Below are 15519 nucleotides of genomic sequence, written 5' to 3'. Positions count from 1 at the left end.
ATTCCTTTCTATTTTCTGCATTTGCTTTAACAAGACTTCTCTTGATGCTTATCAATAATCCCATCACACAAAACTGCCCCTTTCTGCTACAGGTGCAACTCTCCAGACCTTCAAGTTCCTTACAAAAAAAAATTATACAAAATATAACCATAGCACATGTCTGTTCTCTTCATAAAGCAGAAATATATTCTTGTGCAAATCTTTGCATGAGAGAGAGAACAATATAAAGGTTGCAAAGACTATACTGAAAAGTTATAAAAGTACTAGGCTGGAATAAATATTCTGTGTTTATGTCAGTACTACACTGATGTTACTTAGTAAGATAATGCTCAGTCTTCTTGGATGCTTCCAGTGTCAAAATTTTTACTATGACAGATATCAACAGAAAGCGCTGTTTTCAGACTTCTTCATGCCTGCTCAGTATACTTACTAACTTACTACTGGTTTTCTGAGATATTTTGGCAAGATTCAAAAAGAAAAACTCCGACAACAAAAATGACACACCCACACCTCCCGCCTTAAGAAACCAGCTGCTTTTCTTTTGCATTTATAAAGAGCATCCTTCTCTCCTTAAACAAAGGTAGACCAATTAAAGTCTTTGAGACTCAATCATACCTAAGCAATTCTTAAATACAAGCAGAATCCCTCCTTTGAATAATGCACATTTAAGTCCAGCACTTAATCAAGATTCTGTTGAAACTGTAATAAAAGCAGGAGGAAGAGGACTCTTTGTGGAACGTTTCTGTATTCTAAGAAATACAAAATAATTAGCTTGTATCTTTGGTTGAGGTACATGTCACTGCTGAAGAGCTTATCAGTCCACTCACAAGTAAAAACACTAGAATTCAATACTTCCAGAAGAATTCAAATCCTTGCCTACCTGATATGCCATTCTTGCTGGTGTTCAATAAAGCTACAGATGCTGCAGAAACTCTTTTATTATTCACAGTCTGCCCTGGTTTCCTTGAGGTACATTCTTCGCTATCACTGTCCTGTAGATTTAGTAGCCTTGGCTGAAAACACTGCAGTCGACATGATCTGATATTGCTTAGTATTTCAGAAAGGGACAGTCTGTTTTCACAACGTTTATTGGAAGCATTGGTCCGTGAAAAATTAGAAGAAAAGTCTAAAGTCTGGGAAGAGCTTGAAAAACTGTTCAGCATTTCTGGGTCAATCTGTCTCAAGACAGGATCATGTTCTGTGGATATTCGGTCCATTATAACCCTGATTAAAGAGGATGGAAAAAAAGACATTAGTTTAATTATCTTTCTAATACTTTTATCCTTTGAAAGGGAATGAAGAGTTAAAATGATGCAACTGTACCTTCCACCCCTGCCAATTCGTCTTCTTGCAAATCCTATACATCTCCTTGGAATTGTAAGGGTTGTAAGGCAATGCCTGAACCTCAGTTTGTCCAATTCTGCCAATTCTGAGTTTTCATATGAAGAATTAGTTTGGTCCAAACGAGGCTGTAAAGAAAAAAGAAAAGGCAATTTTGCACTTAGAGTATATACTTTGATTAGGTTACTACTAAGTGATTATCATGCACAGGCTACAGTATAGAAAATGCTGAAAATGCCCACAGAACTATCACTTGATTAATATGCTCAGATCATAAAAGAACTTGGAAGACTTTTTTTTTTTTAAAGATGAATTCATGAAGCGGAAAATCCTCTTTCCTTGATTAGTCATAATCTTAGATGCAACAACCAAAATACAGAACAAGCTGGAAGTAATTCATTCCACCAAGAAGCACATAAAACTGTCCTAATCAGACACCAGTCCATCTGGCCCAGTACCTCCTGTCTGATAATGGCTCTTTTGGCGATTCATCACAATATACAAAACACAGTGAGCAATTCTTTTCTTGTTACAGCCTCTGAGCTTCAGGCTCTTAGAAGCTGGAGGACTTCCTGCAGCCAAAGCTTCACCTTGGCTATGTTTTGTCATCAGCTGAGGACCTATCCTCACCCCGATTTTGCCTAATCCCACTAGTAAGGGTCAGTAGCATAAAAGTTTTTGTCTTTAAAAATGTGTTTATGAAAAATAATTCATACAAATACCTCAAAACTATAGGCAGAACTCCAGTGCTAAGTATCATGCTACAGAAGAACACTTTTAGTACTTATTGTGACAAAGGAAATACCAAGAAGGCCTGTTCATCTATCAAGGATCCTGCTGAATCACCAGCTGTACAAAGTGACAATTCCCAACTCAGAAAGCTTGTAACCTAAGCGTGTAGGTAATTTCAAAAGGGGTTCCTAAATTTGAAGTTTAATTTTACTCATGAAACATACTGCCACAGGTAACAGGCACTGATCTGAACGGCCTTTGTTCCAATACACAGCATTCCATTACTGGATCTTGACAGTGTATTTTCTGTATCAGCTTACCTTAGGGCATTTTTATTACTCCATGAGTACCTTCGTTACTATTATGAACTCAAAACTGCACAATCTTTACAAGCAGAAATGCTGTGTGCTGTCTGCTATGTCTTATATGACAGGTTAATAAATATTCATTAAAATAATCAATTTTTGTCACCAGGTTAAATCTACAGCAACAGTAGTGCTGTAGATTCAATCAATTTGTTAAGAGTTAATCAAAACTCAAATGGCTTCAGTAGTTAAAAAAAACAAACAAACAAACAAAAACAAACCCAAAACTAGAAGGCTAACATTGAGGTTGTTAACTAACCTGCTTCTAAACAGAAATAGAAAAGTAACAGAAAAGAATGAAAATACAAGTTTTCAGTTGTCTCAACTTCTTTTTGCAAAGGAGTTAAATCACAGGCTAAGGAAAAAAAAAATAGGATAAAATCCAAGGAACAGAGAAGCTTCAGCTAACTCTGGAGCAAAGCAGAAAAGGTGACTAGATTCCCAATCAACAGGTGAAAAAAAAGAAGTCACCCAAACTGGAAGAACAAGTAAGTTAAGAGGCCACACAAAAAACAGATGGCACACAGAGAAGTATTATCCTAACCCACTAATAAATCTCTAAAAGAAGAGTAGTTAAAAATAACTACATATTCTTAGAAAGATCAAGCTGTCTGTGGTATTCTGGAAGTGACTACAACATAGCAGGACACTGCAAAGCAGACACAGGAGCAGGCACCAGCCCACATCTGACCTGCGCAAAGAACTTTCAGTACAACTTGTGGGAAATGCCCATGCTACAATTTGAGTATTCTGGAGGATATTTGGGCTTCTGAAACAGCCTACCTAGTGACTAAATGACTTCTCTGTAAGTGGCTTTAAAAGCTACACAATTATTTTGCCACGTAACTTCATTCTTCCCGTAGGAAGCAAGCAAAAAAAATGCAGACCCATTATAGTGTTGTGTTGCCTTTCTCGGTCCTCTGCAGCCTAAAGCTCCCCATCTATAAGCACGTGCTTGGTAAAAAAATTTCACTGTCAGTGGTTCTGAGATGATGACAGGACATCTATAATTAGTCTCTGTCCTCTGCACATTCTTGCAATTGCAACCTAATGTTTCTCAGTATATCTACAGTTTGTGCTGATTTAAAAAGAAAATTTTGACTTAACTATATGAAAACACTCCTCAATAGATTAAACCCCTCTGCTTCAACAGCAAACTCTACTCCATGCCCCAGTAGGATGTCTCAGCAGGTCTAAGAACTGGGACAACCAGTATCTAACTCTAACAAGCTCTACAAGCTGGGAAGAAAGATGTGCTAAGAAAACTGAGGGGGGACAAAAAACCACATCTCTCCCTTCTTAGCAGTGGCTAAATTAGTCTGAAGGCAACACATTATATTACCTTCAGGTAATCACAGAAGAACAGTACAATGAGAACAATTCTTGTGAAGACTGAAAATCATTGTATTTGGATTCAACAAATCATTAAAGCTTTGGTGGTGAAAGTGGGAACAGAAGAACTATTACATTAGCACTATGCCAATCTCAATTTAAAAACAAACAAACAAACAAAAAAAAACCCCAGAACACAACAACATCACAAAAAACACCACACTAAATCCAACAGCAGATAGTCTTACAGCGTAATACTGGCATCCTGCTCTTCTCCTGAAAGCACAAGGTCCATCAGGATCATTTTCTTCTTCTGCTTCTGATACTGGTGAGGGTACCTAGACCAGAAAGCAAAGTCATTCTTCCAACTGCCACGTTTATATAATTTTTTTAATTTATTATACAAGTTTATATAATATGCACTGCCACTTTTATATATTACATGCAAGCTTCTCTGAAGCATAGCTTAGAAGAAGAAAACAAACTCATAGTTTATGCAATTATCTTTTATATATCCGCTGTCCAACAGAGTTATTCTCCATCTCAAGCTAGACTGGCCAAATTACAGGCAACTGAATTTTCTGCCTTCTGTACACTGAGATTTTGTAACAGAGTGTTACCTGTGGGAACTCGTCTTCATCTGAACTGTGGAAGTCATACTGTTTAATATCACTCTTGTTGATAACAGGCAAGGGCTCAGCAGAGGGCTGTTGAGGAGTTACTACACACTCTATTTTAGGTTTCTTTAGATACTTCTTCTTTTGACGTACAACATCTGACACCTCCTCCTTTAGAGATGAATGATGAGGATGCTGTTAGGGAGAAAACCAAAAAATTAAAAAAAAAAAAAAATTAACCTTTCCTCTTCTCATGCCTTAAAGGTATAACTGCTTATCTTCCAAAGCCTCTCAACACACAGCATCTGCAGACTGTTTCAGACACATAATGCAAAATTTATTCAAAACATTAAAAAACCCAGAACTTTACCTCTGATCGTCTTTATGGGTATTTATTCACAAACTGAAAGCTTTCAAGCCACATGACTACCAAAAAGGTTCTTTGCTTTGCAGTACACTCAGTGTATCATAATTGGAAATCCCATTCCAATTATTTTCCAAAATCTCAGTTTTCTCCTGCAAGCATTTTCAACTTTCTGAACTGCTCAGATATGTTCAAAACAAATGATCTAACTTGTTTCATGTTGCTCAGTTTGTATTTTTGAAAAGATGTAATGTTATTCCGTTTTGCTATTTAAGATTTTGCTAACATAAACCCTCTGTAGTAAGCAACTCCACCAATCTTAAACTGTTCACTTGACCACAAGTGCTATTAAACTTCAAAGCTTTTAAATTAAAAGGAAGATTACTTCACTTGCAAAATTCTCAATTACAAGTAAAAATCAGTGCAGTTTTGAAAAAGCGTTTAAATTCTACCCCCAAACTGAAACTAACTCCAGTAACGGAGCTCAGCTTCACAACCGGAGATGAGAAACACAAGGCATAATAAGGAGATTGCTGCGGAAAAGCGAAGGCAAAGGGTCTGTGTTACATCAATCCCATGACCAGTAGATGTCGCGGGTGCTAAATACAAATTCCAAAAGGCCTTCCACTCCCCAGCCCTACATCTAAGCATTTTGTAACAACTAGTATTTCAGGTTATTTCTCAAAACACATCTTAATTCAAAGGCAGGTGCATTTTTTTTCCTGTTACATTAACAGGGGAACATCAGGTCTTATCCTTTTTCCATACTGTACTCAGTTCAGTGAGCTTCACTATAATGATGACATTAAAATGGCTTGCAGTAGAAACTTGTGTTTTGGTTTGTTTATTCTAAAACACGACCATCTAGGATTTATGTTTTAAAGGAAAGACAGCTCCTAAAAAGCCCAAGATACTTATGGCTTAAGGAACAATTAAAGGAAACACAGTATGAAGAAGTAGAAACAAGACAAGTAGAACAACCATTTGTAATAATACAATTACGCTAAGATTGGAAGCAGTTAATTTTGCAATTAATGCCCATATTAACTGGGGAGAAAAAAAAAAAAAAACACAAAAAAAACCCAACCAACCTTACTCCTAAGTAGTCCTTTCAAAACCATTAACCCAAGATGGATATATTTGTCAGTACTGCTGGTTGTAGCATAAACTGCTTATGACTGTACTACTATCTTTCATTTAATTCTACTGGAACCACACATCACCAGAACCAACAAATACAGTTAACCATGACTAACTAGAAACCTCTGGAAAAAAGTATTTCAATTCTCTTCCGCACAGATGTAGACCGTCCTTGTAGGAAGATCATAATGAATATACAAAACATTATGATCCTATTCAGTACTGGATCTGAACAGTGACAGAAGATACAGAGTTCCCTTTGATGTTGGGTTTGTTTTGGGTTTTTTTTTTGGTTGTGGTTTTTGGGGGTTTTTTTGGTGGGGTTTTTTTGAGTGGAATACATTTCTTCATGAGACAAGAAAAAAGAAAACCATTCAAGTTTAACATTTCTAGCTATGGATTATTCTTATACTACTACTTCTCCAGATGTTACTAATCAGGTCAGTTATAAAAATAAAACTAGATCCACTGGGTTTCTGTACAGATCAAAAAAAAAGTAAAGGAAGACTTTGTCAAAGTAGCATTAAGTACAGCATTCCACAACTTTGCTAGTCTTAGAAAGACAAAGTAACTAGTGTGTGTCACACACCAACTTAAGTCTTGCATCCTTTTGCACTCATGCTCTGAGAGCAGCCTTCCATCCCTTTGCAGAAACTAAGGGTTCCCAAATTTAGCCACTCTTTCCTCCACCTTCCTATGTTTGCTACTTACCTAATACTGAGGGCCAAGAAATGGCAGATACAAAAATGCCTACTCAGTATCACTGAGAAGTATACAGCCTTCAGTAATAACAAACTACTACAAATTCCAGCAAGTGTTTTTTAAAACATTAGTTGCTTGCAACTTTTTTCAGCTGTCAACAAGATATAACAGTTGCATTCTTGTGCCTGGAAATGCTACTAATCAAAAATTACTTGAACAGTTCAGGGTAGTTTCTAGAATCCTTTGGCATTCTAGCTGTAATTCAGTAAAATCCCGTATTTTCAGGACTATCTTTGCACTGAGGGCCAGTCAGTACTCATGGACAACCCTATCAGAAAAATTCAAAGCTCTCATCTCCCTTTAAAGGGAGAAGGAAAAATAATTTACTATACTTTGCAATCTCATGGTGGTCCTGATGTTCACTTAACATGTTCATGCTTACATCACCTTACAACAAAAGAGACAGAACTAAGAAGGAAAACGAAGATTACTACTGTGCTGTTATTTACAGAAAGAAACAGCAATGCCAGCCAATCATCTTAAAACTTAGGTTGGAAAGACAACAAACATTCAACTGTAAGCAAGCATAGCAGTCTCCTTGTCTCCTACCTTCAAGTATGGCAGCCTCCTACTCAGTTTTCCAATGCAAACATCTTCTGGGCATCTCCAAAAGAATGATGAAACTGGTAACAAGAGACTTGCAGCAGAAGAAAGCTTACCTTAACTTTACATTCTTGAACTTTGTGATGATTTCCATTATGAAGAGTGGATGGAGTTGTGCTCATCTCTTTTTCAGGTCTATTAAGCTTCACTTCATTGAGGATTTCACCTCCATAATCACCCAAATGGTACCTCAAAAAACACAGTTAAAAATATAATACTGCATTTCCACTGGGAAACGTTTAAAAGACACAAAACAGGCAAACAGCCTGCATAAAACCCTTCTATTTTAGCTTCTGAAGTTTATGGTGCTATGTAAGTCTTCAGCCATGCATGTGTGCAGAAGACTAGCATCCACACAGAAATAAATTACGGGAGATGTTTTCAAACCTATTTGATGAAAATTAAAACCTTGGTGTTATAAATTACTTCTTACAGATATAATTTGCAATTTTACCTTTTCTCAACAACTTCTAATGTTAAATGCAATAGCTCGCGCTTTGTTTTCTCTCTTCTCTTAATCATCTCCAAAATTGTTATGGCTCTGCTAAACTCTCTTCTTAATTTCAACATCTTCTCATAAGACGCTTCATCATTCTTTCGATTCTATTGAAAGATTGAACAAATTTTAAGTCAAAAGCAAAACCTGTGAGGCACAGATAGCAAAAAAAGTTACATAATGCTGCTGCAAGTGAGAATCATATGAGTACACTTAGAAGCAGCTTTCCTAAAGCATAACCTACCTAATTGGTAAACAAAGCCACAAAAGAGCAAACAAAACCCAACTTGTAAGCTGAAAAACTTTTCTGCCATTTCCCCCCATGCTTTGTTTGCTCAGATTCCGTATCAACCCAGTGGAAATTTGTCAGAACAAGGAATTCAAGACTTGGTTCCTAAAACACTTTTCCCACCTTGATTCTGCACACAATGAGGTTGTGTACACATGTGTACAAAGCTGATGCAAAATGCTGAGTAATTACAGATTTCCTAGTTCAAATCAATTCATGCTACAAATACAAAAACTGAACCATTTACTCCATGGCAAATGGAAGATTGTTTCCCCCTCTCACAGAAAGGGAAGTTTGTAACACAGCAAGTCCCGCTGCTGCTTGTTTATGTGCCAATACCTATAAATCACCCTTTGAGCTTCAGCTACCTAGAAAATGGACAGACTGTAAATTGTCTATAGAGAACCAATGGATTACACATTGACTACATCATTCAGCAGGTTTGAAATTTAGCTGGGTCATCCAATATTGCAACTATTAATAGAGACAATCAGATTACTAACTGTGGATACTGTAGGACAGATACTGCAAGACACTGGATAGGAATCTAAGCGACTCCTATCACTGCAGGATTTAAAATGACAAATTTAAAACAGTGAAGTTTGACAAGTTACCTTTCTTGTCTGCATCTTCTCAGTTCTCCTCCGGAAGGCAACGTAAGGGTCGTTGTTGGTGGAGCCATCCCTCTTTTCTTGTTTGATTTGGGGGATGAGAGATGGCCCTCTGCAATTCTTACGCTTTCTTACCCAGTAGTCATATACAGCCTTAATAAGGTAGTCATCCTCATTTAGCAGCAATTTAGCTTCCTGAAGTGTTACAAGCTAAAAGAGAAAATTCAAAAGGTGCAGTTGAGATGGGGGTGGGGTGGTGGTGCAGGGAGAAAGTCACTGCACATTCACATCTCTTGTACACATAAACCTGATTCTTTTCTAGCACAGGAGAGTAAAGAGAGGAAAAAATATTGATCTAAATTGAAGTACTTAAGCCACCAGTTGGTCTTCCTAAGTTAAATATATAGTTCTCAACTTTTCTGAACCATCATCATCATCATCTCAAACTTTCATACAATAGTCTAGAACTTCACCAATTTTTCATGAAATCTGAAAACACTGTTTGAAACAATTACAAGCACAGGATATAAATAACTTACTACAATCTGCAGTTCATTATTTGGGAATCACTTTAATTTGACAACTTTTTTTCTAAAAAAAAAAGAAGTTTCTCATTCGTTAGCCATTATTAATGTATGATTCTTTGCAGTTTAATGTTGATTACCCTAGAAGATATTTTACTTTAGGCAGATATATTCTGAAATAAACTAGTTTCTTCATTTTTCCCCCAAAATGTTTGTGATAGAAAAGGATAATGACCATCCCTGTTTATTACAGCCCAGAGACACAAAGACAATCACTTCTTAGGTAAGTTATTTCAGTAGGAGGTAGTTAAACACAGGTAATTAAATCATAACCTTTTTTTTTTCCTTTTTATGTTCAGCTTTTCATATGGAAATCAGACTCTAAATCAATGCAAAGCCCATCACTGACTAACCAGTACATTAGTTTAACATGCTCATATCATCTTAAACCCCTTCATTAAATAAAAAGATAATAGTATCTCTAGTATTACTTAAAACAGAAGTTGGACAGCACTTCATCTTCCCCATAATTTGAAAAATACCCACTGAACAACTTATATTTGCCATTTTGCAACATGTCAATCTATGTTAAATCTTGTCCCTATGTTAGGATACGCAGAAAAAGAAACAATATATTTCAGAAAAATAAGGATATCCTAAGTGTAACCACTGCTAGTATAAAAGTGCTAATTCCAGCCAGAATAGAATAAAACCCTTGCAATCTACAGTAGAATTAGAAAAACATTGAACTGTTTTTAAAAGAAAGAAAGAAAAAAAAAGTCACTAATCCCTCTGTGCTTATGACCTCATGCAGCATTAAAACAATAATTTTGCCTCTTTTCTACGTAGAACGCACATTAGCCTGGTTAATCAAACACACATACTCACCAGCATACCCTATCTATATGTAAAAGTTGATATGATTGCGTGTGTAGCTAATACACAACTTAAACATCATTCCATCACTGTGAATATTGCTTTAAAATAATTTCAGTCTTGTCTTTTGTTCCCTTTTTTCCATTAACATATTTCTTAAAAAAAAAAATAAATAAAAAAAAATTAAAATCGACTCTGCCTTTAGTGTACTGCTGAAAAAGTTAAATTTTGACCCTGCTTGCTTGTTTTTGCAAGTACCACCAGCAACATGGATGTAGAGTCCCTGTATTCCTTGCTTAAATCAGGTTATCGAAATGCCCAAGAGGAATGTCTGGAACCCTCTCCTTGGCGAGGAAGGCATTCCCACCAGCATCCTTTTACATTTCAGAGGTAAGTCATATAAACTCTTCAGTGAATTGTGTAGTAGTCCCAAGCGAGATTCAAGAGCATTATAATCCCATGTGGGGAAGGAATCTGCCAGGCAGCCAAACTTCTTTCCTTCCCAGGCTCCAATAACCTGCAAGATTTGTTTTTATCTTACCATTCCTAACACAGAGCTCAGGACAGAGCTATTCAACATCAGCTGAAAATTTTCTGTAGCCCAAAAGCAGGACAAGAAGCATGAACACACACAACACAATCCCTGAAGTTAGGCAGAAAATCCTATGCAGGAAGTCCCATAGAAATTTCATCCACAAAGGGGGATTTCTCCTTACATACCTTACCTTCAAGGGGGAGCCTATGTTATAAGAATCAATTACAATGCTTCATGTACACATAAGATCTTTTCTGTCATGGATTTCCTTAAATAAGCACTTTCTGGTTCAAAATACTCTTCACCTCTGTAATGCTTCAGTGTTATTTACTTTTAAGGGAAAGAGAAAGGGGCGGATGCCCACAGAGAAAAATCCATATTCTTATTTTATTTTAGGAAAACATCTTTCAGTTCTTGAATTTAACTTCATTACTCAAGCAATGAAAGATGAAACCAGCACAAGAAGGATGCAAATTAATCTTGAAAAGTGATAACCAGAACTGTTTTAACTGAAAGCCAAAAAAGGGGTATCTATCTACATCAAAGCTCTGAGAGATCCAAGTATCACATGTTCAACAAGCATCATCCAATGTACTCTGCCATTTTTTACTTCACATCCCACCTTCTTAGCATAGTAAGAGATCTTTACCTAATCCTTGTTAAAGTTGCTCTAAGATGTAGCGAATACAACATTTTGGCCTCTTAACAGGTAGCATTGAACTAAACCAGGTTAAGTAACCGAGGCAGAGCTACAGATCCTGCAATGGATTTTTCACTCCTGAAAAACATCCATCTCACTGAGAAATAACCCCACCTATTTCAGACTTGCCTTTCAGAAACTGACCCTTCAGATGTAATTTTCAAGTAATGTTTTTGGCTTTAAGACCCTTGTCCAGACACTGGCCTCCTGGAAGGCCTCAGGAGCTATTAAGTTCCTTTAAGTTCCATTAAACTATTAAGATACTGGTACCCTTCTGATAAAATAACCAAGTAATTCACAGCACATGCTTGCTTCTAAAGCAAAGAAACCAGCCTCTAAGTCTGAACTGGAGTATAACTTACTTTCTTGCATCTGTGCAGTTTCTACTACAAGAGCCCAATATTAACAAATGCTTTGCTTCACTGTCTATGCTTCTAAGTTTCTAACCTTCAAACATCAACTGAAGTCAATGTCCACTAGTACCAAGTGAAACAAAGAATCTGGATTCTCATGTATGTTTATAGCCAAACTTATACACCTACCCATCACCACAAGCTTCTTCCACACCAACACAGGTAAAACAAGATGTTGTAAGCTGTCTTCTCTATCACATTGTGGTCAGGAATTAAAATTTAAAAACAGCTCCCCACAACCAGCCCCCAAAAGCTCCCTCCCCACCTTTTTTTTCTAAGTTACCAATACTGACAATAAGAGACAGCAATGCGATTTCTGTATGACTGCAGACTCACACAAACACACTTACCCTGCTAGTAGGAAATAAAACAAAAGCCACCCAGAACCACCCCACCAGAAAATTCAGAAATCAAAAAGCCTCAGTGATTTCTTAACACAGTACAATACCTGACTAGAACTGGCTTTTTCAAGTCTGTCAACCATTATTTCAAACTGCAACGGCTTGATTTCCATCTTCCGATTTAGTCTGTTCAGTAAGGTTTCATCCTCGGAGTCCATATCATAATCTGGCTGTTCGTTGTCCAGATTAAAGGCTGAAACAAACACATACACACGCACAACAGAAAAAAATTGAAATGCTTGGTAAATAACATGCTATGGAAATATAGAAGCATGCATCTGAATCAGATATCAAAAACAATCTATAAAATTTCAGATTAGCACATCTCTGCTGTAACACTTTCATTATACTAAAAAGTTTCCCTATATAATAGCTGCAAGACAGTAGTTAGAAGTTGCTTGCCTCTGACTTCCAATATGAGCGGAATCGAAGCAGTTTCGTTTTATTTTAAGTGACTTGAAAGGGTGACAGGAAAAAAGCTTTAGTTTAAAAATTACCACAGAGGCACAAAAACTTTAATATACCTTTGCAAAACAAGAGCGAAAATGCTTCTTAATGCTGTTAAAATACATCTCCTCCAGAATATCATGGTAAGATTCTTAACAATTAAAATAATTTTCAATCAAACCCCAGACTTGGGAGAAAAAGCACTTAACACTGATGTTTCACAAGAATTTCATTTGCCCATTTCTAAATAGCTCAACAAACTTAGAGTCTTAAAATACTTAATAGACTAGACTTTTTCCTTCTTTCTTTTTCTTTATATAACTGTGTGACAAACTGTAAAAATGCTACACCAGTCCTGTGGGAATTGTTACTTTTTCTCCAAAACCAACTCAACTCTATATGTAGAACCTGAGTATTCCTCCATACTCTCCAAACAGGAAGTTCCCAACTTCACAGCAAAGCTCACGTACTTACTACAGATTGTGCTATTCATTTTCCATAATTAGACAAAGTTTCTGGTCCTACTAAAAGCAGAAAGAAGTTATCAATCAGGTAACATAGCAGAAACTAAATTTTACTACAAGTACGAGCAAATTGCATACAACAGCAAGATTCTTAACCTGAAATGGTAATTGTACCTAATAAAACCTTGAAGAAGTGAAACACTAACTACAACACTCCAAATAATTCAATCAACAAGTTACTCGATTAACAGTAGTGAAGCCTTGTTGAAATACATTCTATTCTTACTAGACAAATAGCACTATCTTATCTTTATGCTCTTAACTCACAGCTATATCTGACCGCTAACTTGAAGAAAACCTCTGCTACTGAGCTTCCCTGTGTGCTTTGAGAGTACCTTAAAACAAAAACTTAGAAGACCAGGAAAGACCAGGAACAAAAGAAAAATGCTAAAAAACAAACAAACAAACAAAATCTTTAAAGCAAATTATAGTATTTTCACTTCCACAGTCTAACCAGTCAACAAACAGGTGATAGGTAGCATATTCTTTCCATATCTCAGATTAGCCCAAGACCACTCACTCTGTATTCCAATGCAATAAATTAGCTAAACCACTACCAGCATTTAATCTATTTGGCTATGCATGGAAACTGAGTCAGATACAGCTGAGAAGTGCTAATAAGCAGTCCCTTACCATTTTCAGCTGCAAACTGCTACCTCCCAGGGGAGACAGTGCTCAACTGTACTAACTGACAACAACACTTGGTCAGAAGGCTTCTCTGGCCTAACACACACACACCGTAAACATACTATAAAAATTTATTTCAAGAAGAAATTAATAATATTGCGCTGTAACTATGTATTAAGTGGAATTATTAATAATATTAATTCAATAATACAGGTTGCATGGCAACTTTATTTAAGACATTGTCATTGGGCACGTGACCCACAGCTTTCCCTCTAACAATTAACAACTGTATATTAGACTTAAAAACTACAGCTTACAACACTGGATCCTGCTTCTCCAGTGGCAGTCTGTAAGAATCAAAAGTTCTGAGAATAAAGCTGACCAGATTTTTTTTTTAAATTCATAGTTTATAGAACTGCATTAAAAACATCACCAGGCAGGACTACACACTTGAGAGAAAACAAAGATTGTTACAGTACCTGGTGTGACTGCCACACAATCCTGTTCAAAAAGCTGAACAGCCAGCGACTAGCCAAGTATCAATGAACCAGCTGCCAAGTATCAGTGCTGGACTCGATGAATCCAGTCTGCTACATATCACCTTCAGCTCCTGCAAGCTTTGCTCCAGCTTCTCTCCTGTGTGGTCCCAGCACAGCCCCCTGGGAGCACAGAGTGTTGGCACCAACAGCACATCACATCAGCCATACACTGAAATGGGGTGAACTGTCCCACCTGAGCTGTAACCCTCACACTCCTTAACTCCACTCCACTTTCCAACACTGGAAAAAGCTTCTCTCATACAGCACTGACCACTGTTCAAATGTGGACCAAGTATGCCTGACTCCACCTGTTATACACTGGAGTTTCAAAACTCTTCAGAGCCCTCCCAGGCAAGTCCAACCATGGCAGCTCATACTTCTGCTCCTGCAGAATGATGCCCGATATTGCACCTCCCCTTCACTACAACCTGTAATTTGATGACCTCTTATGCATAAACTGCTACTTTCACCAGAAAGGAAATTGCCAGCTTCCCCCACCCTAAGACCATCCCCAGCACCTACAAAACTACTGCAGTTCCTCATGTACACTGTGAAATCACATTCAAACAACTCTGCTCAAGGAAGGCGGCCGAGATTTTCTAGATCAGATATTCCCAGTTCTCTTAACAATAAAGCAGGTCTCTCTACTCCAAAAAAACAGGTGTTTAACCATGTTCTCACAGATGACATGAGAATGCACAGAAATCCACTGAAGTCCAGAAAAGGCACTGCTTGTTTAGCCTCAGACAGATGTTGATCTTACTCCAAAACAAAGTCAACCTATTACCTGTCAGTACATAATTCAGTAATCCCCTGCAAACAAAATGTTTCCAGTCAATCCTTCTAACTCAGAATATCAGTGAGCAGCAGGATCCCTATAACAGAGAAGACATGATGCTGTTTGCCTGTAAATTGTAAGCCGTGCCAGTAAACTTGCCTTCATTTCCACAATGAGGAAAGAAAAGTCACTGGAAGTTCTTGAACCATGCACCTTCCTGAACCACCTTTCAGAACAAAATCAGACAGGCTCAAGTGAGATATAACTAGCAGAAGACACTAAGATTAGCAAGAAGAAAAGAAAAAGCCCAACCATTCCATCAACAAGCAACTTAAAAGACCAACCATCCTCAGGAATGCATTATGAATATTAGCGATATGAAGGCGAGATCTCCATTTCAAATAGAGAAGGCACATTACTGCACTGCCAGCATCTAAAGGGACCCTATGGTGCACCTCAGCTGAAAGCAGGGGAGTGCCTCCCTTTCGCTGCTCACTGTTAGC

General features: G+C 37.3%; 1 protein-coding gene across 1 annotated transcript in view; it reads right to left on the bottom strand.

Annotated features, from left to right (window-relative positions):
- The window catches only part of EPC2 (enhancer of polycomb 2), a 51262-nt gene that overhangs the window by 12134 nt on the left and 23609 nt on the right, over positions 1 to 15519 (bottom strand). Inside the window, exons 3-10 of the mRNA XM_075028986.1 lie at positions 12149 to 12294; positions 8656 to 8862; positions 7711 to 7859; positions 7313 to 7445; positions 4391 to 4582; positions 4019 to 4108; positions 1324 to 1469; positions 881 to 1224 (exon numbers count right to left, since the gene is read on the bottom strand). Coding sequence (XP_074885087.1) covers positions 881 to 1224; positions 1324 to 1469; positions 4019 to 4108; positions 4391 to 4582; positions 7313 to 7445; positions 7711 to 7859; positions 8656 to 8862; positions 12149 to 12294 — 1407 coding nt within the window. The remainder of the gene's footprint in view (positions 1 to 880; positions 1225 to 1323; positions 1470 to 4018; positions 4109 to 4390; positions 4583 to 7312; positions 7446 to 7710; positions 7860 to 8655; positions 8863 to 12148; positions 12295 to 15519) is intronic.

This window comes from Buteo buteo, chromosome 5 (genome assembly GCF_964188355.1).
Source record: "Buteo buteo chromosome 5, bButBut1.hap1.1, whole genome shotgun sequence".
Taxonomy (NCBI): Eukaryota; Metazoa; Chordata; class Aves; order Accipitriformes; family Accipitridae; genus Buteo; species Buteo buteo.
Note: the sequence above shows the minus strand (reverse complement) of the source record. Positions and strands in the feature narration are given on the sequence as shown.